Source organism: Mobula hypostoma, chromosome 12 (genome assembly GCF_963921235.1).
Source record: "Mobula hypostoma chromosome 12, sMobHyp1.1, whole genome shotgun sequence".
Lineage (NCBI taxonomy): Eukaryota > Metazoa > Chordata > Chondrichthyes > Myliobatiformes > Myliobatidae > Mobula > Mobula hypostoma.
Window position 1 is genome coordinate 93,254,159 of NC_086108.1, and position 27,055 is coordinate 93,281,213.

General features: G+C 42.9%; 2 protein-coding genes across 3 annotated transcripts in view; one reads left to right on the forward strand and one right to left on the reverse strand.

Annotated features, from left to right (window-relative positions):
• Positions 1 to 6,336, reverse strand: part of LOC134354999 (choline transporter-like protein 3) — a 474,552-nt gene extending 468,216 nt beyond the window's left edge. The window contains exon 1 of one of the 2 annotated variants that reach the window (XM_063064614.1): positions 5,249 to 6,336. The gene's annotated coding sequence lies outside the window, so the exon portion shown is untranslated. The remainder of the gene's footprint in view (positions 1 to 5,248) is intronic. The other variant, XM_063064613.1, reaches the window with a different exon arrangement.
• A 2,541-nt stretch (positions 6,337 to 8,877) lies between these two features.
• f3a (coagulation factor IIIa) lies at positions 8,878 to 26,836 on the forward strand. The gene is made up of 6 exons (XM_063064617.1): positions 8,878 to 8,941; positions 10,945 to 11,056; positions 18,830 to 19,020; positions 21,098 to 21,279; positions 23,739 to 23,892; positions 26,166 to 26,836. Exons 1-6 carry the CDS (start codon positions 8,878 to 8,880, stop codon positions 26,300 to 26,302), a joined length of 840 nt encoding a protein of 279 aa, XP_062920687.1. The 3' UTR covers positions 26,303 to 26,836.
• The last annotated feature ends 219 nt before the right edge of the window (positions 26,837 to 27,055 follow it).

The following is a 27,055-nucleotide window of genomic DNA, read 5'->3' on the forward strand; positions in this document are numbered from 1 at the left end:
GAGCTGCCAGCACAAGTGGGAGCAAGCAGTTTAAATGGTTCAGCACGGGCTAGATAGCCTGAAGGCCCTGTTTCTGTTCAGTACTTTTCTATGACTATGAATACACACTAGAAAGAAGGAACAGGAGTGGATCAACAGGTTCTGTGTATCCTTGGGTTTATCTTTATCCTCAACCTTTTGCAGTGCCCGGTAAGCAATGACAGGTAAAGTCACATCATGTTTTATGTTTACGCTGAGGGGAAAGCCAACAAAGGTGAGCAAAATTAATGAGGAGGATAGATAGGGCAATGATAGAAAGCTTCTCGTCATAGCAACCATTGTTGGTAGAATCTCAGGTGGTGACGAGAGGAGTGGAGAGAGTGAGCAGTTTCAAGTTCTGGGTGTCAAGATCTCTGAGGATCTAACCTGGTTCCAACATACCAATGTAGTTATGAAAAAGGCAAGACAGCTGCTATACTTTATTAGGAGTTTGAAGAGATTAGGCATGTCAACAAATACACTCAAAAACTTCTATAGTTGTACCTTGGAAAGCATTCTGACAGGCTGCATCACTGTCTGGTATGGAGGGGCTACTGCACAGGACCGAAAGAAACTGCAGAAGGTTGTAAATCTAGTCAGCTCCTTCTTGGGTTCCAGCCTACAAAGTACCCAGGAAATCTTCAGGGAGCGGTGTCTCAGAAAGGCACCTTCCATTTTAAGGACCTCCAGTACCCAGGGCATGCCCTTTTCTCACTGTTACCATCAGGTAGGAGATACAGAAACCTGAAGGCACTCACTCAGTGATTCAGGAACAGCTTCTTCCCCTCTGCCATCCGATTCCTAAATGGGCACTGAATCTTGGCACTTTTTTTTAATATACAGTATTTCTGTTTTTTTTTATCTATTCAATATATGTATACTGTAATTGATTTACTTGTTTATTTTTTTTTCTCTCTGCTAGATTATGTATTGCATTGATCTGCTGCTACTAAGTTAACAAATTTTATGTCACATTCCGGTGATAATAAACCTGATTCTGATGGCAGAGGTATTCATAACCAGAGGGTTTATGGTAAAGTGTAAGAGGTTTAGAGAGGATTTAAGATTATTTTTCCCCACCCAGAAGGTGGAGGCAGAGGCTCTCACAATGTTTAGGAAGTATTTAGATGAACCTGGAGTCACCAAGACATGAAAGGCTACTGACAAAGTGCTGGTAAATAGAGTTAGTGTAAACGGGAAATTGATGACCAACATGGACAGGGTGAGCTTAAGGGCCTTTTCTGAGCTGAATTGCCTCTGATATGTCATGCAATTTATCTGCCATCCACTATTAAATTAGTAAAAATTAAAATCCTCCTCCTCCTTCCCAGTCATAAACACCTTTCACTACCAATTTGTTTCCCTGACCACGGACTGACATCGAACAGATTGGGCAGTCTTTGATGTCCTACTTGACCTGAGCTACGGTACATTTCCAGAGCTGAATCCATCCCAAAATCTACTTGCAGAACATCACCTGTCTTCACCCCATCTCTGCACACTTCCTACTGAACCCCTCACACATGCCACTACGTACTCACATCCAGTAAGATGGTGACACATTCAGTTGCAGGTGCCTCTCTGGGTCCAAACAAAAATGTAGTAGTTCATCCTTTTACATCTTTTTTCTTTACTACCGCAAGACACTGCTAGATATTGAGAACACTGAATATTGCAGGTTTATCCCATTAGTGAGTTGCTCGACAGAAGTGAACCTGGACTTGTTGCGCACTGTGTTGCGACCTGCTTCAACTATCCAGGGAAGAAGGCATCAAAGGCAGTGTGTAGTGGGGGTATGTGGTCCAACAAATGGTGGAAATGCTTGTTTCGGTCATTTTTCTGGTGATCACACGACCCTGATGGACATTGGTAATGTGGAATACAGCAAGTCTAATTCACTGGTCCACTGGCAAAATCAACGGTGGGGGAGCTGCATGGTCTCAGTTGCTGAGTGGACCAGGCCCTCATGCCTGAGAGTCACCTGCTGCAAACTCCCAGGAAGGAGACGCTGGAGCCGGCTGTGTGCTGCTGGATTCTATGCTGGGTTGGGGGACTGGCTCCTCTGTCAGTGCTCGATTGATGGAAGTCAAGCTGGATTGCATTTGCCTGTGGCTGGACTTGCATGAGATGAGGAAATGCTGCAGTATTGTTCTTGCAGAAAGGTGGCTCTAGGCCAATATCCAAGCACCATCAATGTACAGGCCTTGACACCCAGAGACTGGGGCTATATTGTTAGTATTATTGTATGTTTTTTTGTTTTTGTGCTATACATGCTATGTGCTCTGTGTGACTGTTGGCACTCTACTTTGCATCTTGGTCCCGGAAGAATGCTGTTTCGTTTGGCTGTAGTCATGTGTATAGTTGAATAACAATTAAACTTTATTTTCACTTACTGCTCTGGTCAATCGTTCTCATTCTATCATCCAGCTGGTACCTACTGTCATAATGGGGGTGCTGGGAGCGGACCCAAGTGCAAGACACAGACACTGAACTACTAGGAACAGGACTAGGATTATCAAGGTAGCAAGGTGTGACAGGAAGAAACGATGCTGGACATGACACAGGCCCTGGACGAGACAAGGATACAGGGCCTGGGCTAGGACTTGACTAGGACAGTGGAACTAGGACATGGAACTTGGAACTAGGAGCCTGGGCTTGGACTCCAAGCCAGAGACTGGACAAGGATCCAGAACCTGGGACTTGACTCGGGCTCGGACTCCAGAACTAGGTGAGGACAAGACGTGGCATCTCCCCCATTTCACGTACATCTGCTTTCACTCCATCCTCCCGCCACCCCATTAGGAATAGGGTTCCCCTGGTCCTCACCTACCACCCCACCAGCCTCCGGGTCCAACATATTATTCTCCGTAACTTCCGTCACCTCCAACGGGATCCCACCACTAAGCACATCTTTCCCTCCCCCCCTCTCTCTGCATTCCGCAGGGATCGCTCCCTACGCAACTCCCTTGTCCATTCGTCCCCCCCATCCCTCCCCACTGATCTCCCTCCTGGCACTTATCCGTGTAAGCGGAACAAGTTCTACACATGCCCTTACACTTCCTCCCTTACCACCATTCAGGGCCCCAAACAGTCCTTCCAGGTGAGGCAACACTTCACCTGTGAGTCGACTGGGGTGATATACTGCGTCCGGTGCTCCCGATGTGGCCTTTTATATATTGGCGAGACCCGACGCAGACTGGGAGACCGCTTTGCTGAACATCTACGCTCTGTCCGCCAGAGAAAGCAGGATCTCCCAGCGGCCACACATTTTAATTCCACATCCCATTCCCATTCTGACATGTCTATCCACAGCCTCCTCTACTGTAAAGATGAAGCCACACTCAGGTTGGAGGAACAACACCTTATATTCCATCTGGGTAGCCTCCAAACCTGATGGCATGAACATCGACTTCTCTAACTTCCGCTAAGGCCCCACCTCCCCCTCGTACCCCATCTGTTACTCATTTTTATGCACACATTCTTTCTCTCACTCTCCTTTTTCTCCCTCTGTCCCTCTGAATATACCTCTTGCCCATCCTCTGGGTCCCCTCCCCCTTTGTCTTTCTTCCCAGACCTCCTGTCCCATGATCCTCTCATATCCCCTTTTGCGTATCACCTGTCCAGCTCTTGGCTCTATCCCTCCCCCTCCTGTCTTCTCCTATCATTTTGGATCTCCCCCTCCCCCTCCAACTTTCAAATCCCTTACTCACTCTTCCTTCAGTTAGTCCTGACGAAGGGTCTTGGCCTGAAACATCCACTGCACCTCTTCCTACAGATGCTGCCTGGCCTGCTGCGTTCACCAGCAACTTTGATGTGTGTTGCTGAATCCTGAAGCTATTTATGAAGCCAGCATAAACAAGAATCAGCTGCCTTAACAGAAACTGGGGAAAACCGAAAACCTGGAATAAGGAACATGGACCAGACCGCGATCCGGAATGTGGATTTGACGGACCGGACCATGACACCTACACTCAGTGGCCATTTTAATGGATACCAGCTATAACTAATAAAGTGGTCAGAGTGTATGTTCAAAGTCGCCTACTGCTGTAGCCCATCCACTTCAAGGTTCAGCGTTTTGTGCTTTCAGAGATGCTCTTCTGCACACCACTGTTGTCATGTGTGGTTATTTGGGTTACTGTTGCCTTCCTATCAGCTTGAACCAGGCTGGCCATTCTCCTCTAACTTCACTCTTTAACAAGGCATTTTTGCCCACAGAACTGGCACTCACTGTTATTTTTGTTTGTCTACCGTTCTTTGTAAACTCTACAGACTTTTGTGTGTGAAAATCAAAGACACTTAGATCACATTTCTTCCTCATCCTGTTTGTTCTGAAGAACAACTGAACCTATAACCATGTCTGCATGCTTTTATGCTTTGTGTTGCTGCCACGTTGTTGGCTGATTAGATATTTGCAATAATGAGCAGCCGTACAGGTGTAATTAATAAAGTGGCCACTGAGTATATTCCGAACTCAATGATACACCTCATCTGCGTTTGGCGCTGCCTTTATTTTAAAAACTTCCACTTTCAAACCTATTGTCTCTCCCCATCACTGTCCCTCCCTGAGCTCTACAACCTTCGAAGAACTTGGCTTTCTTCCATTCATTGTGTTCCAGCATCCACAAAATGGCCTCAGTCCACCAAGGTCGGTGGTGTCTTGAGCAACTAAAGTCCTGAAATTGCTTCTGCAATCTATTCCATCCTCGCCCTCTTGCCTCCTTCAAGACGCAAATCTCTTGACAAACCTTTTCTAGGTATCGCCCTGACATCGCCCTCTATGCCTTGTAGTCAATTTCTACACGCAGTAGCTACTTTATTCTGTACAGGAGGTACCTAATAAAGTGGCCACCGGGTGTATTTGAAAACACTGCTGAGAAGGGGCTTGGTAACTTTTGATAGTTAAAGAATCAGTAGTCATCGTGCCCAACCGTTATGGAATCCTGCATTCCTCCGATCTCCTTCATTTTCGTCAACTTCTGATCAGACTTTGGGGGAAAACAACAGTATTTATTGCACAACATAAGAAATAATTGCGAATATTTCCCTGTTCATGTAAAACTCTGCGGTACAGTGGTTACTGGTGGAAATCCCGGTGCACTCAGCAAACTTGGTCCATGCTTCCAGCATTCTACATGATTACATCTCCAGACGGGACCACATTACCACATTCTTAACCAAGTGTCATAGTTGCGATATGACATGATAGGGGAATTGTTTCTGTTTTACTCACCAGAGGATTAATTTTTTGGCTACCGCTCAAGGGCAATGTAAACCCACGGGGTTCGTAGACTCCATAAAAATTTGATTGGAAAGACGCTTTTGCAGACTTGCTAAAACGATAATGCGAATAAATGTGTGTAAACACACCTATATTTTCCACGTAGGCAGTTACGATTATTCCAAATGTTTGTACAGTATTTAACTTCTGGACACGTTAATTGGAATAAACGTGGAAAAGATCCTACTTGTTCGACTTTTCATCAGTTTTGGTTTCAACCTGTTGAAAAGTACAGTACAGGAATCATCTGTCAATGCATTGCCATGTTGTTGTTGGACACGTTGGAGCTCAGTTTTCTCTTGTTTACCAGTCGTCACGTCGTGTCAATCCTGTCATTCTTAAAGGTCCTTTTGTTCCTGTGCTGCTTTGCAATATTAATATTGCTATATAATGATCAAAGTTTTCCGCGACAGTCGCCTCTGTGCGAATGAAACCCGTAATTACAAGTCCGTCTCGATCAAAGCAAACCAAGCATTAGAAAGTGACTATCACCAAAAAGACTCGTAAATTTTCACAGATGTACGGTGGGGAGCACTCTAACGGATGCATCGCCGTCGAGTATCGGGGGGCCACTGCAGAGGGTTGTAAACTGTCAGCTCCATCATGGGCACTAGCCTCAGCAGTTTCCAGGACATCTTCAAAGAGCGGTGCCTCAAAAAGGCGCCGTCCATCATTAGGGACCCCCACCACCCTGATCACGCCTTGTTCTCATTGCTACCATCAGCGAGGAGGCACAGAAGCCCGAAGGCACACACTCAATGATTCGGGAACAGTTATCCCCCTCTGCAATCCGATTTCCGAATGGACATTGAACCCATGAACACTACCTCACTAATTTTTTAATTTCTATTTTTGCACTATCTTTTTAATTTAACTGGTTAATATATAAATTTGCTGTAGTTCTTAGTTTTTTTTCTATTATTATGTGTTACATTTTATCGCCGCCACAACGTCAACAAATTTCACGACATACGCCGGTGATATTAAATCCGGTTCAGATGTTCTGATACACCGCCCATTATCTCTGTAATATCCAGCATCGGCCAGGGTAACTGCGAGTGAGAGAAGCGCGTTCTTGCTCTGTGTTAATAGAATCCATCTATACACATACCTCTGCGTATTATTTGAACTTTGATCTACCATTCCAGAACTGGAGCAAAGCGAGGCAGGGCTGTCTAGGACTGAAATTACAGAAGTTCAACGCATCTTAGTGATAGTAAAGCTCTAAGCTTCGTGACAAGTTTTCCCTCTTCTGTTGATTTCGTTTCTGCTCATTTTCCTTGCGGCCGCAGTTGTGGTTCTCCCCTGCTGTGCGGGGAGCGGAAATCTTCTGCCTCCAAGGCTCACTACAGAACAGCGCCCGATCAAGCTCTTCGGTTCACGATTGCCACGCTAAACCCGCTAAACCCTTCCTACCTGGTCGTGCTCCATATCCTTCCATTCCCTGCATATTCGTGAGTCTGCCTAAATGTATCATAAACGCCACCCTACTCCAGCAGCCTGGTCCGGGCACCAGACACTAGCTGCGTCAGACTAAATTTGCCTTGCACATCCCCTTTAAACTTTCCCCCTCTCACCTAAGTACACGTTCCTTAATACTAGACTTGACGTTTCTACTTGGGGGAGGGAAGAGATACTGGCTGCCTACCCTCATCATTTTATATATTTTTATCAGGTCTCCGACACCTCAGAGAAAACGACCCAGTTTGTCCAACACACACAAAATGCTCAGCAGGCCAGCCAGCAACTATGGAGGGAATAAACTGTCGATTTTTCGGGCAGCCTCTGCTTGCAAACCCCTGCACTTGTTGCCTCTCCTTGGCCTGTCTACATTCTTCAGGTTATTAAAAGATGAACACATTAACTGTTGCTTTGCAAACACGAGGAATTCTGCAGATGCTGGAAATTCAAGCAACACACATCAAAGTTGCTGGTGAATCCAGCAGACCAAGCAGCATCCCGAAGAAGAGGTACAGTCGACGTTTCGGGCCGAGACTCTTCGTCAGGACTCGACGAAGGGTCCTGACGAATGGTCTCGGCCTGAAACGCCGACTGTACCTCTTCCTGGAGATGCTGCCTGGCCTGCTGCGTTCACCAGCAACTTTGATGTGTGTTAACTGTTGCTTTGATTGGTTTCGTTTCGCACATTTTCACACTGAGGGCACAACCTTTCAATCATCGCAAAACGAATAACCTGCGAAAGGTTTAAGGGGATTGCAATAAATAAATATTTAAAAGTGAGAGGCATAGCTCTAATAAATTAAATGAGATATTTGACATCACGTAAGCGCGGACAGGGAGAGCAATCAATCTTCACCAAAGCGCGATTGGAGCGTTGTTGAAATATTGGGTCCATTTCGGCGCACGCTATTTCACAGACGATTGTAGGGCGCAGGCGGTTCATATGGGAAGGATTAGGAGGGGTCTGAGAGAAAGCTGTAAAACATCATTAGGGGCATCGATAAGGTGAATAGCCAGGACACAGGGAGTCCACAACTGGGCAGAGATTTAAAAAAAAGAAACATTTAAAATGGACCTGACAGACAATTTCATCGTGCACATGTGGAAGAGGCTGCCAGAGGAAGTGGTAGAGGCAGGTACGATTACAACATTTAAAAGACAGCTGGTCAGATACATAGGCAGAAAACGTTTGGTGGGAAATGAGCCAAACGCAGGCAAATACCTGTACGACCAGCTCAGGTAACCTGGTCGACGTGGACAAGTTGGGCGAAGGTCCTGTCTACGACTCTTAGTTGTTACCAAGAAGAGCGAGGGAGATCAAACGAATTAAGTCTATTCCAGAAGTTGATAGATTTTGATAAGGACAGAGAATTATTGGATGATTAATTTAATCTTTTCCTTAATATGCAAGAACAAAGTGAAGTGCAAGAATATATTGCTCAAAGGTGAATTGGAACCGGAACCTCGGATTTAAAAATAGTTTGCCACACACTCCGTCACTTTTAACGCGCGAAATTGTGAAAGATTATGGTAATCAAAAGTGGCTAAAGAGATAATGCAGACGACACTTCCTTCCGCACTGTGTGTGTTTCGGTATTATCAGTTGGTAAAGAAGTTTGCCAAAGAAGCTTTCTGAAAAGTCCGTTCTTGATCTCCACTTCCTTTAGCACATGAAATCACGAGGCAGTGAGTCACCGTGGACACGCGTTGTGGAATTACCTGCGTTACCCAGGTGTAAAGGGCGGCGCTTAGTATGAAGATACGGAGCCTACTTATTGGAGGAGGGAATATCCTTGTCTCCAGCACATTGCGAACTGCGGCTGGGAGGGGCAACGACGGGCAGAACCAGCAGATCTCTCCTTCCATTGGCTATTCCGGGGAAGAGGGCTGCCCACTGAGCAGTGGTTTTTAACTGGGGCCGCTTTGCAATGGGGAGTAGTTTTGGGAGAAGCAGCGCGGAACTTGTACAACAAACTTGTGAGGACTCGTTGATTTAGTGATTGCATTTTATCTCGCTTGAACCACACCGCACGGGCTCAAACTTACCTGACACTCGGAGAGAATCGCTGCTGCCTGCCGCCCTGCGTTTTAATAGCGCCGTTCCTCTCATTCCTTTCACTATGGGCTGTGGTGCTGTTACATTTGGATTTATAATTCTTTGTCTTCACTTTGGGCACGCTTCAGGTAATCTGGCCAAACTGTCGGATGCTCCGATCGGAACAGAGTTAATTGAATGCTTTAGTCGTGAATGAACATGCTAAAAGAACTGTGGACGTAATTTAATAGTGTTGGGGTTGTCAAGGAAGGTGAATTTAAACCAAACAAGAATTGGAAGAATGGGTTGAGACGCAAAAATTCATATACAATTGGTTGGCAATTTTGTGAGGTGTCTTTTTTTTTGGTTGGCTGCTGAACAGCCTGTAATCAAACCGTCCCATTCTAATGTAATCAGTCCGTCCAGTTCTCCTTTTACGAGCCAGCGCGGATCTGGTCGTGGAAAGCTCCAAAGACAGACCCGAGCCGTTCCGTGCAAGCGCAGGTCACGTTCAGATCGAATTCAGCCAATGTTCACATGCAGTTTAGATACAGTATTTAAAAAACCGTCGTAATTTATAAATTCTGGTTGCTACGACAGGTCGGTCATAACAGTCTATCTATGTTACATAATCTCATGGTCTGCAATCTTCCAAGAAAAGAAGCGCTTTGTCGAACTGATTTTAGTGAAGATGATCCCACAGCAATTGGGGAGGGAACTCCGAGATTGAGATTTAGAGATGGCGCAAGAGTAGCTTTCCAGCATTTTCTGTTTTTTTTTAAATATGTGACTTGATAATATATATAGTTGAATTTAAGGGTAGCAAAAGCAGGGAGGAAGACTTCAGCAGGCAGCGAGCTCAGGATTGGGTGGGTAGGCTGGTGAAAATGGCAAAGCTATGATAATGTGGTTGGTAACTCGCCTCGGGGTCAAAACTTCCAGCAAGTTAGCAAGAAGCGCACCTGAGGAGCACAATAAAACTGTGGAAGAGCCAGGAAGAGGTTCATGGGTTAAAGATGTGGGAATGGGAAGAGGGAAGGCAGTGCAGGTTACTCTGTAGTTAGAATCAAACACGTAAGTGTGTTTCAATGTCAAATGATTGGTACCAGGACTGGGCTAGTTCAATACACTATCCACATTAGTAATTAGTAATTAAAGCAGAAAATATTGGAAATACTCAGCAACTCAAGCAGCAGCATGGAGGGAGGGGGAGCAGAGTGACTGTGACAGGCCGGTGACATTTTGTGGGCAAAATAAGATAAGAACATTAAAAAATAGGAGCAGGGGTAGACTATCTGGCCCATCAAACCTGCTCCACCATTCACTAAGATCATGGCTGATCTAACCATGGACTCATCTCGACCCACCTGCCTTTTCCCCCATAACCCTTAATTCCTCTACTATGTAAAAAATCTATCCAACCTTATCTTAAATATATTTACTGAGGTAGCCTCCACTGATTCATTGGGCAGAGAATTCCACAGATTCACTACTCTTTGGGAGAAGCATTTCCTCCTCGTCTCCATCCTAAATCTACTCTCCTGAATCTTGAGGATATGTCCCCTAGCTCTAGTCTCACCTACCAGTAGAAACAGCTTTCCTGCCTCTATCTTACCTATCCCTTTCATAATTTTATGTTTCTGTAAGATCTCCTCTCATTCTACTTGCTGAAAAGTCATCAACCTGGTAATGCTTCTCCACAGATGCTGCCTGGCCTACTGAGTATTTCCATCATTCTCTATTTTGTTGCAGGTGTACAGTACCCACAGGATTTTTTTTGATGACAAACTAGTGAAGTCACACCCACATGACATATAGATGCTCACTGTGTATCAAGAAGTCTTTAAAGACCCCTTATGATTTTATGATTGGGTTGGATCATCCTGAGTTCAAATCCAGCTGGGTTCCAACCTAGACAGCAGCAGTATCTTGCTACAAAGACCCTATGAACAAATCCATAGGGCTGCCATGAGTCAATGACAACTCGACGGCGCTCAACAACAACATGATTTTATAATTTGTTTTTGGTGTTAAACATTAGATTTTTGAGATCTCGCACGAGTTCACGGTTAAACTCTTGCTGTTATGAGGAAGGGAAAACTGACCAGTACTTGCATGAATGAAAAATTAACACTTTTTTTTAAACCTTCAGGCACTTCATTGAAAGCTGTTACTAACGTAAAGTGGAATTCCTTCAATTTTTTCACAAAACTAGAATGGGAAAGGACTTCAGAAAATGCAGTGTACACCGTGAGATTGGCTGAGTAAGTAAATCATCCCTGTAGAATGTACAGAGCTCGTAGAGAAAGCCCCTTTCTCTGAGTAGTCGGGAGCCAGTGAAATGTGTTGAGTGCTTTGCAGGCTATCACATCACGTTTGAAAATGTATTGTGAGTCAACATTGCAGTGAATGAACTGTTCCAAAAGGATTAAAGGGAAGTCGTGTTGCGGTGCCTTCCTCCGTGCCCTTGTATTGCATGTTAGCATAACAGTTAGTGTAACACTATTACAGTGCCAGCGACCCAGGTTCAATTCCCACCACTGCCTGTAAGGACTTCGTACTTTCCCCCTGTGAGCACATTGGTTTCCTCTGGGTGCTCCGGTTTCCTCCTACATTCCAAAGAGGTACGGGTTAGTAGGTTAAATGGCCGACATACATCAAAGTTGCTGGTGAACGCAGCAGGCCAAGCAGCATCTATAGGAAGAGGTGCAATCGATGCTGCTTGGCCTGCTGCGTTCACCAGCAACTTTGATGTATGTTGCTTGAATTTCCAGCATCTGCAGAATTCCTGTTGTTTGAGGTTAAATGGCCACGTGGGTGTGATTGGACGGTGCAGATCTGTTGGGCCGGATGTGCCTGTTGCGGTGCTGTATGTCTAAGTCAAATAAAATGAATAAATATTCATGCAGTGTAAACAGTATCCAGTATAAACCTTGTGAGATTTATAAAACATGGAAAAGGAACGATGTCTGTCATTAACATGATGTCAAATTAAACTAATCTTTTCTGTGTGCACGTGATCCAATCCCTACTGTGTATCCACGAGCCTCTCTAAATGCCACTATTTTGTCTGCCTCTACCACCACCCCATCTCTGTGTAAAAATAAATATACCCTGTACATCTCTTTTAAGCTTCCCTGCTCGCATTAAATCTACACTCAGTGGCCACATTGTTAGGTATCTCGTGTACCTGATAAAGTGGTCATTGAGAGGATGTTCATGATCTTCTGCTGCTGCAGCCTGTCCGCTCCAAGGTTCAGCATGTAGTGCTCTTCTGCACACCACTGTTGTAATCATGATTTTGTTTTTGAGCTACTGTCATTTTCCCGTCAGTTTCAATCTGTCTGGCCATTCTCCTCTGACCTCTCTCATTGGCAAGGCATTTTTGCCCACAGAACTGTGCTCACTGGTTTTGTTTTATTGCACCATTTTCTGTAAATCCTAGAGACTGTTGTGCATGAAAATCCCAGGGGATCTGCAGTTTCTGAGATACTCAAACCACCCTGACTGGCAGCAACTGTCATTCCATGGTCAAAGTCACTAAGATCACATTTCTTCCCCATTCTGATGTTTGGTCTGAACAGCAGCTGAAGCTCTTGACCTTTTTCTGCATTGAGTTCAGTTGCATGATTGGCTGATTAGAGATTTGCATGAACGAGCAGGTACACCTAATAGAGTAGCCACTGAGATAGATCCTTGAGTATCCAACCTTTCTACCCTCGGGAAAGGAATCAGACTGCTAGCTGATCTACACCTCTCAAGTTTCTACCAGGGCTCCTCTCAGCTGCTGATGCTTTGAAATACTCAAGCACAGAAAGGTTACTTCTAGAATGGGTTTCAGTTAAATTTTCCAGAGATCAAGGGTTAATCCCCAGGAGAGAAACTTTAAAATATTATGGGATCCTTTAAAATGAATTCTTAACTCGCGTTCTTCAGACACTCTTGTCCTTAGAAATCTTGCCAAAATGGTGGTTTGGGCTGGGGAAGGGCAAATAATGAGATCACCAAGAATCCTTCTACAATTGGTAACTAAATTTAAGGGTAGTGCAAGTCCTGAGGGATTACCTTGAAAATTCAGTATGAATTCCATTATCAAATAACTACACTTCCACAATTCCAAGTTCAAGTTTATTGTCATTCAACCATACATGTGCATAGTTAAATGAAATACCGTTCTTCCGGGGCCAAAGTGCAAAACACACTCTGTACATCCATATAGTCAAACAAGCACATATAACTATGATCCAGCCCATAGATTCACAAAATGATATTGGCACAAGTCCCCAAGTGGCATGGCCTGAAGATTGACTGGTTGACATAAAGTGTCAGGTTTGCCCAGTTTGACTGGGCTTTACCTTTTCAGATGGATACACAGCATTGATTGGCAATCAATTAAGTGTGTCACAAGACTTGTACTGTTTATGACACAAGCAATCTCTATCTCTTGTAAACAAATGCATTCAAGATAGAAGGCAAACAGGATGCTATGACATAGAGCTGGCTAGGGACATTGGAAAAATTAGAACTCACTCCTTGCAATTCAAAATTTTGTAATAAATCCATTTGAAAGACAGTTTGCATCAACTCCACACATGCAATTAAGCAGAGAACTCAGGAATTCAGTGTATGAATTGTTCTTTTCTTCTAGAGATTGTGTTGTAAGTCTCAACATTAACCGTTTCGATTCCACAAAGCTGCAACCCTTATGTAATAGATTTGTAGTTCCCATATCAAAAAATGTAGCCTGGTTTATTTTAATACAGATGAATTTTTAATGGAGAGATGTCTTAGTAACTACCAAATGATCTACTTGACACTTAAGCTAAATTGTGACAGTCAAGATGATCTTTCTTCTAGGCTATAATTATCATTGAAGATCTGAGACATTTCACTTTTGTCCCTCTTGCCTCTCTCTAAATCCTGTCACTCCATTTACATAAACACAGAGGTTCTGCAGGTGCTGTATATCTAGAATAACACAAAAAATCCTTGAAGAACTCAGCAGGTCAGGCAGCATATATGGAGAGGAATATTGCAGGGTCTCAGCCCGAATTGTTGACTGTTCATTCCCTTCATGACCTGTTGAGTTCCTCCAGAATTCTGTGTGGGTTACCTTACTTACATTCTGTCCCTGATCTGGTATCGAACTCAATGGTCTGACAGTCAAGTTCGGGCTTGAAGCTGCTCATTTAAAATTCTTCCCACTGGTTGGAGATGCTAGATTTCTTGTCCTGAACATTCAGATCCCAATGTGTGCTGTTCTTTTTTTAATCTCAAGAGTTTTGCTGACAGCAAATTCCTTGCAAAAGACCTTTGTAAATCAATAAGGAAAGCGGATGTTTGAGTACTGACCTTGCTGAATGTGACTAAGAGACCAAATTACCCAATGTTATAGTGTAGTTATCACTGGATGGCAATGAGGAAGTTGAGATAAAGAATAGTACATAAAATTTAAAGGAATCCTACAACACACCAACCAAAAACATCTAGAATGTCACCTTCCCTTTGGCTCTGTAGTCGCCACACATTGGAAGATTATCAGTTAACAACTTCAGAGGTCATTAAATAACATGAATTGAGCTGACTCCTATACAGCCATGGCTCTGGAGTTTCAGCCAATGTTCGCAGAACATTTTACAAATGACCAGAAATTCTTGGTCACATTTGCAGATTTCTCAGGGTCATTAAATTGCTAGCTAAGTAATCTGGTTCTCCTGCTCACAACCAAACAGGGTCACATGTGGGTTAATTTACGGCACATGAAATAATGTGAATACTGAGCTCTGTGGCTTTGTGTATTAACTCTACTGATTATCCTAGGTACTATCATATTAAATGCTTCTTTTATAACTGTGTGGCACTGGCAGCAAGCCCAGACATTTCAGTCACGGTAGGTGCACACTAATAACTGCATCTCTAGTGTGCCCGCAGAAGAAACCAGGAGAGATCCAGGATTCAACACGCAATCTCAGTCTTCAAAGATCTGTAGCATGCCTAAAGTGATGCCTGAATTCCCTTAGCATTTGTCTTGCGCTATGCATGCATGTAATTTTTCCTTCCTGGTCTCTCTGCCTCTGCCACTTGATCTGAAACTTGGGAAACAAATATCTTTTGGAAGGGAAATAATTTTAGAGATTAGGAAGATTAGCTTTATTTGTCATGTGTAGATTGAAATGTGCAGTGAAGTGTTCCATTTGCATCAAATCAAATCAGTGAGGACTGTGCAGGGCAGCCTGCAAGTGTCACTACGCTTCCAGCATCAACATAGAATGCCCACATCTCACTAACCCCTAACTCCTCTATGTGGGAGGAAACCAGAGCACCCGGAGGAAACCCTCATGGTCATGGGGAGAATGTACTAACTCCTTATAGACAGGGGTGGGAATTGAACCCTGATCTTACATCTCACTCTGTAAATTGTCATGCTAACTGCTATGCTACTGTGTCACCATATCAATTCTAAATGGTAGCTCAAATCTGTACCTCCTCCTATAACTCACTCAAAAAAATTACTTTTTCCTAAATAAGATAACATAAGATCCTTTTTTCCATCCTGCTCAATAACTAGCCCAGAATGCTACCAGCTTGCCTCCGAGTTGTGCTTCAGTTATTGAAATGTTTCTTGGCAGGCATGATTAAATGTAACCCTCAAACTGTGATTAACTGGAGCAGTTGCAATTTGATCTGTGCATCAGCCCAAAGTTATTCTTTACTGAGCAGACATGTTGGCGATAACGTTGTGGTTGAGACAGTATGGGTACTGTTACCCATGAGAAAGGGGAATGTGGCCAGGGGACAAACAATAGTTACTGTGTCTGCTACATTTAAATGAGGAAATGAAACAAGTCCAGAGAGCTACAAATTAGTTACATTCAACATCATTGGTAGGAAATGTAATGGAATCTCTATCTAAAGAAGTAATGGGTAAGCATCCAGAAACTAAAACTAAATTAGAGTTGGTCATAGGAAACGTTGAGCCTGAACAATTTTATTGTGTTCTTTGCAGGAGTAACAGGAGGAATAAACAAATATAATATGGTCAGGTTGGGTGTCAGGCTGGAGACCAAAGGAGGCATAAGGCTCTTCTTTCCTCCACTACCTTGCAGGTCACCCTTGGGCAAGGTGTAGCACCTGCTCAGCCCTCCAATCAGGGTCACACGAAACCATGGGAGCAGGTGATGGATGGTCGTATGAGCAGCCGGTGCACATCGCAAGTCCTGGTTATGCGACCACTGATGCCAGGCAGACAGCCTCTGAAGAGTATTGTTAATGGTAGGGGTCACCTGTCTTGTAAAAGCACTGCCCAGAAGATGGCAATGGCAAACCACTTCTGCAGAAAAAATTGCCAGAAACAATCATAGTCATGGAAATTCTACGACATGGCACAATTTGTTCATTATGAACAAATATAATGCGGTTGATGTAACTTCCTTGGATTTTCGTTTAGGTACGGGATAATAAAGTTATTACTGGGGTCAGGTTCAATGCTGACTCTGGTTATGTCTGTGTGGAGTTTGTATGTTCTCCCTACAACCACATGCATTTTTCCTGGCTGCTCTGGTCTCTTCTCACATCTTATGGATATGCAGACTGGTTAATTCTTTGCCCACTGTAGATTGTACCTAGTGTAGGCGGTGGTGGAATTGATACAAATGTGGAGAGAATAGGTAAGAGCAGGGGTTCCCATCCTGGGGTCCTTAGACCTCTTGCTTAATTGTATTGCTCCATGGCATAATAAAGGTTGAAGAGTCCTAGGATAAAGGGAAAATTAGCAGGGAATGTCATTGCTCTATGAGCAGGCATAGGCTAGATAGCCAAATAGTCTCCTCCTGTTCTGTAGTCATAGTGTAACCACTAGAGTCAAATAAGGGATTGTCTGAGCATTTCTCAGGAGGCTGTAGAGAGTGTAAGAAAAATTGAAGCATTGAAAGGTTTAAGGATTAGCTTTTTTTTATTTGTACATGAAAACATACAGTGAAAATTGTTTGTGTCAACCACTAATACAGTCTGAGGATTATGCTGGGGGCAGCCCACAAGGGTTGCCACACTTCTGGTGTCAATGGCATGCCCACGATCCATTAACCCTAACTGTAAGTATTTTGGAATGTGGGAGGAAACTGGAACACTTGGAGGAAACCCACATGGTCCTGAGAAAGCGTATAAACCCCGAGAGGAATCAGACCCTGACTAGTGGCCACTGGCACTGTAAAGCACTCTCCTAACTGCTATGCACCAAATTTCACTTTTTTAAATAATTAAATTGAAAAGTAAGTAGTCCTTGTTTTCTGCATGGAGCACTGAACAGTTTATTGGCTCAAAATTACAGAAAGGATATGGAGGGGTGGAGAAGAAGTTTTGTGTAATGGTGGGAGGTATTGCATAATGTGAACAGCTGGAATTGTATTCCCTATAGAAAAATGCTGATTGAAGTCTGTAAAAATAATGGAATTGTTCAATAGTGCAGATGCATACGGATAATATTACTTGTAGAGCATATCCATTATATAAGAAACATGGTAATAAACCCAAAAAGGAATTCAAAAGAAGTTAAGTATCATCTGGCTTCAATATTTAAGGAGATCAAGAATGCACTCACTTTGGAAATGCCACTGGGTTAAGCATAAATTGCTCCACTTCTTAATTAGTGGTTACTGAAATAGCAGGTGAGGTCATTGTGAGAAAGGATGCTGCTGTGGTTGGGGTAGAGGTGCCTGACAGGACAGGTGGATAGATATTTTGTTAGTGTGCTCTTCTGCTATTTACACAGGATTTCTGTATGCTGGCAATGCAGGCACTTGAAGCTGTGAATACCATCCCAAATACTTGTACTCCACTTTGAGTGGTCAGAGATCAAGGGCTCCCAGTAGTTGGTGGAGATGATCCATTTCTTCAAGGAAACTTTGAGCACATCCTTTAATTGTTTCCTCTATCTCTAGGGTAACACCTTCCATGTAAACGGGACTAGCTTAGGTAGTCGGACATCTTGGTTGGCATCTCCATGCTGCTTAATGCCAAGACTCTATGATAATGTCATCACTCTTTGTCTGTGAGCAATTTTTCATTGAATCTCTTGTATTTCTTTGTTCTACTGTGAATGCGCACAAGAAAATGAATCCCAGGGTCGTATATAGTGACATATACGTGCTTTGAACTTTGAAGTGTCCATTTTGGTAGTCTGATGTGGTTTGTACATTCCAACTGTTCTCAGCTGTGCAGCAACTCCAAGAAAATGCAGGAAGCAACCCCAGCCATTACACGTGGCCTTTTCCAAATTCATTAAAGCCTTTGATCTCACCAGTTGGAGGGACTGTGAGGTGCCTTTTTCAAATTTGGCTGCACACAGAAATTCACCTCCAAGGTCTGCCGTAGAACAAAAGGAATGCAGATACATAATTTATTGAAAGTGCTGTGACAAGTTTGATAGGGTCATAAAGAAAGCCCTCCATAAATCAGTGTATTGAGTACAGGAGGTGGGATGTTATGTTGAAGTTGTATAAAACATTGGTGAGACCTAATTTGGAGTATTGTGTGCAGTTTTAGAAAGACGTAAATAAGGTTAAAAGGTGGGACTACAACTAGAGGTCATGGGTTAAGGGTGAAACATGAAAAGTTTAAGGGGATCATGAGGGGAAACTTCTTCACTCATGAGAGTATGGAACGAGCTGCCAGCGCAAAGTGATGCACGTGAGCTTGATTTCAACGCTCAGTAGAGGTTTGGATAGGTACATGGATGTAGGGGTATGGAGGACTATGGTCCAGGTGCACATCAATGGAAGTAGGCTGTTTAAATGGCTCGGCACGGTTTAGATGGGATGAAGGGCCAGTTTCTGTGCTGTACTTTTCTAAGACTATAGATTCATCTTTGGTGGTTTCAACCCTGCAACCTCAATAACTCACTCTCCAATAACAGAAATGCTCTGTTGTTCTTTTCTTAAATGAGGGAGATGCGTACTTTGAACAATAAACTTCTTTTAAATTTTGAGATGGGAACCCAATGCTTACCTTCACTTTAATATTTAATTAATCATTTTTCCTAGCCGAAAATCTGACTGGAAGAAAAAGCCTGAATGTACCCTGATTAACGCCACAAGCTGTGACCTGACCAGCCTGATGCAGGACGTGAATGCCCATTATACTGCAGAGGTGCTAACCTACAATGCCAACGACACAGTAGGAATACGAGAACCTCCTTTCACCAAATCTCCTGAAATCCAGCTTTTGAAGGATAGTAAGTCTTGCAAACATTCTTGGGACATATCCGTTCTTGAATGCTTTCAACAATGACTACCGTCACCTACATTCACTATGAAAACAGTATGAGGAGGAATTTCTTTAGCCAGAGGGTGGTGACTCTGTGGAATTCATCACCGCAGATGGCAGCGGAGTGCAAGTCATTTGATAGACGGTATTTAAAGCAGGGGTTGATAGGTTCTTGTGTGGGCACGTGGCCAAATGGTTAAGGCATTGGACTAGCGACCTGAAGGTCGTGAGTTCGAGCCCCAGCCGAGGCAACGTGTGTTGTGTCCTTGAGCAAGGCACTTAACCACACATTGCTCTGTATGGGTCCTAATGCCCTTCCCTTGGACAACATTGGTGTCGTGGAGAGGGGAGGTGCAGCATGGGCAGCTGCTGGTCTTCCATCAACCTTGCCCAGGCCTGCGCCCTGGAGACTGAACACTTTCCAGGCGCAGATCCATGGTCTCGCAAGACTAACGGATGCCTTTATAGGTTGTTGATCGGTAGTGTTGTCAGGGGTTATGGGGAGAAGGCAGGGAAGTGGGGTTCAGAGGGATAATAAATGGTGGAATGGGAGAGTTGACGATGGGCCAAATGGGCTAATTCTGCTTCTATGCCTTCTGTTCTCAGATGCTTTCAGCAATAGCTGTCACTGTGAAAGCTGCATTATGAGAAAATACATTTGAACAGACTGCAGTAGGTGACCAATTTGAAGCCAAGGTTGAAACAGACCATCAAATGCCAGAACAGGCTTGAGGGCTGAATGCCCTTCCCCAATCATTTTACTACATAAGATCCTTCAGAAGGCAGTGATAAAAATATTAGCAGCTTGCAACTTTACACAATACAGAACAGAAGTGAGGAGTTGCATCCAATCCAATAATGATAGGGTAGTGTAGCAGTTGATGTGATGCTATTAAAGCTCGGAGCATCAGAGTGCGGTGTTCAACTTCAACGTTGTGTGTAAGACGTCTCTCTATACTTCCTGTGAAATGTGTGGGTTTTCTCCGGGTGCTCCGGTTTCCTCCCACACTCCAAAGATGTACCAGTTGGTAGGTTAATTGGTCATTGTAAATTGTCCGGTGATTACCCTAGGGTTAAATCAAAGGCTGCTGGTTGCTCAAAGGGCCAGAAAGGTTCTTCTGCACAATATCTCAACAAAATAAATAACAATAATAGAATTGCATGAATTATGAACTCTGGAATTTGTCATTCAGGTTTTTAGAGTAGGGCTTTGATGCTATAAATTGGAAGTGTAAGTGAGTCACAGGTGACAGATGGCCCAGGTTTCAGACATGTTAAGAAAGGAAAGGAAAATAGAGTAAAATAGAGAATGGTACTGATAATCTGTATTGTATCTGTTACATTAAATGTATAATATTGTCCAAATATGATATAATATTTTATGTCATGAAATAAAACCAAGAATATTCTATTAGAAAGCTTATGTCTGTTTAATAAGTTGGCTGTAGAGAGGTTGTTTCCTATGGTGGGGTGTTCTTAGACCAGAGGTAACTGGCTCAGAATAGAGGGACACCCATTTAAAATGCAGCTGAGGCAGAATTTCTTTCGCCAGGGGTTGGTGAATCTGTGGAATTCATTGCCACAGGCATCGTGGAAGCTAAGTCATTGGGTACATTTAAGGCAGAGGCTGATATATTCATCATTAGTCAGGGCATGAAGAGTTACGTAGAGAAGACAGGAGATTGGGGCTGAGGGGAAAATTAATCAGCCATGTTGAAATGGCAGGACAGACTCAATGGGCCCAATGGCCTAATTCTGCTCCTATATCTTGTGGTCAGATGGCAGAGCCTCAGAATAGAAGGATGTCCCTTTAGGACAGAGATGAGGAGGAATTTCTTTAGCCAGAGGGTGGTGAATTTATGGAATTCATTGCCACAGACAGCTGTGGAGGACAAGTCACTGAGTGTATTTAAACTGGAGATTGATAGTAAGGGCATCAGTTATGGTGAGAAAACTGGGGAATGGGGTTGTGGGATAAAAAATCGGCCATGGGCTGAATGGCCGAATTCTGTTCCTATGTCTTATGGTCTTTATTTGTATTCTAGCTGTTATTGGACAAGCCAAGTTCACCATCACCAGAAAGCGTAAAACTGAAATTCAGCTGACAATAGAAGATCCAAATACCTACATCAGATTTTCAAATAACACTCAAAAAACACTCCGGGACATCTATGGACCTCAACTTCAGTACAAAATGACTTATTGGAAGGACGGTTCAAGTGGCAAGGTGCGTGCTAAATCTCTTTTAAATTTAAAATAAAATCTTCCAGGGCGACACTGAGAACAAAACAATATAAGTAGCTGAAAAAACACAACTTAGCAAGACGGGCAGAGAGAAAAATACGATAATGAAATCAGGTCAGGGCTGGCAAAAGTGGAAAATGACCCTGCTTTAAGTTGCAGAGATGGAAAGGACAAAGAGAATATCTACGACAGGATGGAAAACGAGGGAAAATAGATGGCACAGACTGATGTCAGCTATGAACAGATGTTGAAGGTTAGAAGAACTGGAATCTGCCTGTGGGATATGTAAATAAAGAAGGAAGTGTAGTGGTTAGTGTAACACCACTACAGCACCAGTGAATTGGGTTCAATTCCCACCACTGTCTGTAATAGGTTTGTACATTCTCCCTGTGACCACATGGGTTTCTTCCGGGTGCTCTGGTTTCCGCCCACATTCCAAAGACATATGAGCTAATAGGTTAGTTGGTCACATGGGTGTAACTGGGCAGCCCAATCTCATTGGCCTGTTATCGTACTGTATCTCTAAATAAAATAAAGACATCAAAGGTGGAAGAAAAAGCAATGTTGGAAGAGGATGAATACAAGACAGAACAGTTGCTAGAAATCGGAAGTAAAATGGAACGTTGGAACAGAAGGGTAAACAGAAAATTAGAAAGGCTGGTTATCTGAAGTTGTTCAGTTACTGCGAGGTCCACAAGGTCTGCCACTTGCCAAGGTGGAAGATGAGAAGAGTGTGTGTTTTTTGACAGCTCTGTTCCATGAGCTGGTGAGCGAGGCTTTTCTTGAACTGAAGGTAGGAAGCAAAATGCTTCTTCTGCATTTGTACCTGACGGTTACGGCTCAACATTCATAGGTGAATGGAGGATCGATAGATTTGTTCCTGTGAAACAATAGGACTTACCCAGGTACTAAACACATGCAGAATGGTTCCTGTCATTCATGGGAACAATGCAAAAGGCCATGTAGCACTACAGCACAGAAACAGGCCTTTCAGTCCATTTAGTCCGTGCTGAACTGTTATTCTGCCCATCTCACTGACCCGCTCCCGGACTATAGCCCTCCATACTCCTCCCATCCATTGGCTTATTCAATTTTCTCTTAAATGTTGCAATTGAATATGCACCTACCACTTCCTCTGGCAGCTCTTCCACCCTTTCACCACCCTCTGAGTGAAGAAGTTTTCCCCCAGGTTCCCCTTAAATATTTCACTTTTTACTTTTAACTGTCACCAAAACTGAGGAGGAAAAAGCCTCCTCGATCTATACCCTTCGTAATTTTGTAAAGCTCTAGAAAATTTCCAACACTCCAGGGAATAAAGTTCACAGCTGTTCAACTTTTCCCGATAACTCACTTCCTCAAGTCCCAGCAGCATCCTTGTCATTTTTAATCTGTACTCTACAGAGAACAGATTGGGAATAGTTGCTTAGGAAGTGAGTGCTGGTGGAGATGCAAGAGTGAAAGTGGATTTGTGGGGGGAGCTATTCATGCAGAATGTTGAGAGGGGAGGGGGAGGCAAGGTTATGTTTGGAGGTGGTATCTCATTAAAGATAGCAGAAATTGCAGAGGGTATTCTGTTCAATGTTGTGGGGTTGAAGGTGAGGAGAAGTGGAATTCTGTCCTTATTCTGGGTGGATGGAGATGAAACAATAATAGAAATTTGGGAAGTAGAATAGAATTAAAGTAGAACAGTTTAAAGCCCAGCAAACTAAGGTGGAGTGGAAGCCCTGCCTAATGAAGAAGGAAAACATCATGAAAGCATCACTGTGGAAAATGAAAATCAAAAAAGCTGAAGATGTTGGAAGTCGGAAACAAAAATAGAAAATGCTGGAAATACTCCACAAGGCAAATTGCAACCAGGATGGAGAAACAGGATTACTATTTCAGGTCAAAGATCTCTCCTCAGGACTGGGATGGAAGGTTCAGAAGCTTCATAACTGCAGGGATGTTGGGAGAGGAGGGATGACTCTGATAAGGTAAAACCAAGGTGACTGTGGAGATAAGCTACATCCAAGGTTATCTAGTCAATAGAAAGAGTTAGAGAGTGAGAACATAGACAAAAAATGTGAACAAAGGAATGTAGGAAGTGCAAATTACAGAGTAGGAAGATCTGCTTGGCAGGTCAGTCTCATACACATTCTGAAGTAGATTGTGTTAGCATCAGAACAAGTACAACTGTGCTGAAGGAGCTGTGAAAATGAAATAGAGACCTTACAAGAAACTGGGTAGGAAGAGGTGTAGAGAAGATTAGATACCATGGAATTGCTTGGATGTTGGTCCCTAACCCTGGTATGGAGATAAAGGAGAGGGAGAAATCAGAGAAGGACCACATGAAAGTGAGAGCAAGGGGTGAATTGTGGCCAAGACGATTAAATATATGGGGAAAAGATGAGAGGAAGGCAACTTTCTGTTCTCATTAATCATTATATTTTTTTCTCTTAACAGAAACCAGACACTATAAATGGTCAAGTGCTGAAAATGGAAGTTGAGCCAGCTTCCTCGTACTGCTTCTCCATTCAGCCCTATATCAAGTCATTACACAAGCATGGCCAAACAAGTATTGACCAATGCGTAGCCTCTGAACCAACCTTTTTTACAGGTATTTCCTTCTTTGAGACTTTGCATCCTAAACTAAATATGACATTGCACTTACAGTGGAAGTTTCAGGAAGTATTAGATGGCTCTGAGCCTGTACTCATTGGAGTTCAGAAAAATGAGGGGAGATCTTATTGAAACCTATTGAATATTGAAAGGCCTAGATAGAGTGGACATGGAGAGGATGTTCCCTATAGTGGGGGAGTCTAGAACCAGAGAGCGCAGTGTCAGAATACAAGGATGTCCCTTTAGAACAGAGATGAGGCGGAATTTCTTTAGCCAGAGAGTGGTGCATGAGACCAATTAACCTCCTAAACTTTGCATCTGGAATGTGGGAGAAAACTGAAGCCCATGCAGTCACAGAGAGAATGGACTAGCTCCTTCCAGACAGCCAAGGAAGTGAACCTGGGTTGCTGGCACTGTAATAGCATTATGTTAACTGCTACACCTCCGTGTGGCACTGATTAACTGAGGAGATCTCTCAAAGATCCAGTGCAGGCATGATGGCTGTCTTCTGCACAGTCCAAGACTCCATGAACAGTTACAACCCTTAACAGCCTTATGGACTTTAAAGAGTACAGGTCGGCAAAACCAGAACTTCTCACAACTGTTTTAAGATTTTCAAAGTTCAAACTAAATGTATAATAAAATATGTATATATTACCATATACTACCTTCTGCAGGCATTTTAAGGAAAAAAGAATACAATGGAATTTTTATCAAAAGCAACATATAAACAGAAAAGGACTCACAACACCCAATATGTAAAAGAAGAACAAACTGTGCAAATATAAATAAAACTGAGAATGTGAGTTGTCACTCACCCACAAGAATCAGTGCTGTGCATAAAACATGCTTAAACAAATATAATCTTCTGCACAACAAGTTTAAATGAGGCCAGTTTCAGTGCCCAGTGATTTTCCCAGTTAGCAAATGATCAAATGATTTGGAAAGAGGTGATTGGTGGCTCTTCGAAGATGATCATTTCACAACACGTTTAGATACCAACCAAACCACGTATTACTTCTCCAGAAGATATGTTGCTTTAAAAAGGCCAATCTTATATTTGGAATGTTGACACCACTTGTAAGGCCAACTCTCTAGTGTACCTGTAAACTTATCCTTGAGTAGCCGGTGCTGTGCCTTCTCTTTGAACTGCACTGGTACTTGTGGCACTTACAATGGTAAAGAGTTCCATGATTTAAACCCAGTGACACTGAGCAAACAGTAATATTTCTCCTTAGGAAGATGTAGCATGACTTGAAGGTTAACATGTAAATGGGAGCATTCTCATTAAGACCATAAGGCAATGGATAGAATTTGGTCATTCAGCCATTCTGTCATGGGTAATTTATTATCCCTATCAACCTCATTCTCCTGTCTTCTTCCCCTGACCTTTGATGCCATTATTAGTCAAGAACATTTAATCTCTGCTTTAAGTATATCCAATGACTTGGCCTCCACAACCATCTGTTGCAATAAATTCCACAGACCAACCATCATCTGGCTAAAGAGATTCCTCTTCATCTCTGTTATAAAGGGGAGTCCCTTGATTCTGAGGCAGTGCTCTCTGGACATAGACTCCCCCACCATAGGAAACATCCTCTCCACATCCACTCTATCTAGGCCTTTCAATATTCAATAGGTCTCAATGAGATCCCTCCTCATTCTTCTAAAGTCCTGTGAGTATAAGACAACCATCAAATGTCCCTCATATGTTAACCCTTTCATTCCTGGGATTATTCTTGTCAACCTCCTTTGGACCCTGTCCAATGCCAACACATCCTTTATTAAATAAAGGGCCCAAACTGCTCACCATTGCCTTATAAGATATAGGAGCAGAATTAGGCCATTTGGCCCATCAAGTCTGTTTTGACCTTATGACCTTGCTAATCTAGGATATTGAGAGGTGATGCTGAAGAAACCTAATAAGTAGTCAGAGTGGTTTTGTAGTAAGAGCTACAGGAACATGCTAATAGATCAGAGCCATTGATCTAATGATCAATGGATGTATGCACAAAAGTGACTCCTGTGCAGATATTTAAATAATTACTGGTTTTTCATTGGGTTAACTTTGCCACTGAAAGCTGAACATACAGATGATTCACTGAAGTTGGTATTCCAGGCAATATCCTGTCACTGGAATCAGAGATGGCAATCTCTGTTCATTTATGAAAGGATTAATTGAGTCTATCTCCCATATTTTGTTGCCAGAGTTCAGTTTATTTTTTTTCTCACAATTATTTCATCCTTCTTTCCTCCTCTGTTCCCATCCAGAGTATGGCTTCGGCATGTTTGCCTTAATCGGAGTTGGAGTACTGCTGCTTCTCAGCATATTTATTGGGATAACAGTGTTCCTGTGCCGACGCAAGACTGTTCACAATGTTCCTGAAACCAATCCCTTGACAGCTTAGGCATAACGTGGAAGAGTGTGTGTTTTTCGACAGCTCTGTTCCATGAGCTGGTGGGTGAAGCTTTTCTTGAACTGAGGGTCGGAAGCATTTCTGCATTTGTACCTTACGGTTACGGCTCAACATTCACAAGTGGATGGAGGATCAATAGATTTGTTTCTGTGAAACAATAGGACTTACCCAGGTACTAAACGCATGCAGAACGGTTCCTGTAATTTTCTAAAGCACTACTTAGACTCTGTCAATGATTGATAAGGCACTTTCATTTATATTTCTCTGTTGGTTTCTGGGTGATACTATAATGCTGTGAAATTTTAGTGTTGTAAAAGTATTGAATAACTCAATTTTAAATATTTTTCTTTCTACTGATGGGCACCTTTAGTAATCTTGTGTATATTGGGGTTTATTTATCTTGCATATCTTTCAAAGGGAAATATATATTTTGTATGAGTATTTTTAATTTTTTAGTAAAAATAAACTGATTACTTAATAAATGATGGTGACGGCAACATTGAAATGGTTGTGGCTCTTTTATTTTAAATATGTTCTACTTTGTGATGTGGGTTTGTACACTGAGTGTACAAATGCTTTGAATTTGGGTACTGCAGTATCCCAGAGCTTCTGCGCATACAACTTTGTCATTTTCCTTTCAAAGTTCAAAGGTTACAGAGAGAAGGCAGGAGAATAGGGTTGTGGGGGGAATTTTAAAAAATCAGCTGTGACGGAACGACAGAACAGACTTGATGGGCCAAATGG

Coding starts and splice junctions, on each gene's coding strand:
- f3a (XM_063064617.1), top strand. CDS start 8,878: ATGGGCTGTGGTGCTGTTACATTTGGATTTATAATTCTTTGTCTTCAC. Junction 11,057..18,829: donor TACACCGTGAGATTGGCTGA/GTAAGTAAATCA, acceptor CATTTTTCCTAG/CCGAAAATCTGACTGGAAGA. Junction 21,280..23,738: donor AGGACGGTTCAAGTGGCAAG/GTGCGTGCTAAA, acceptor TTCTCTTAACAG/AAACCAGACACTATAAATGG.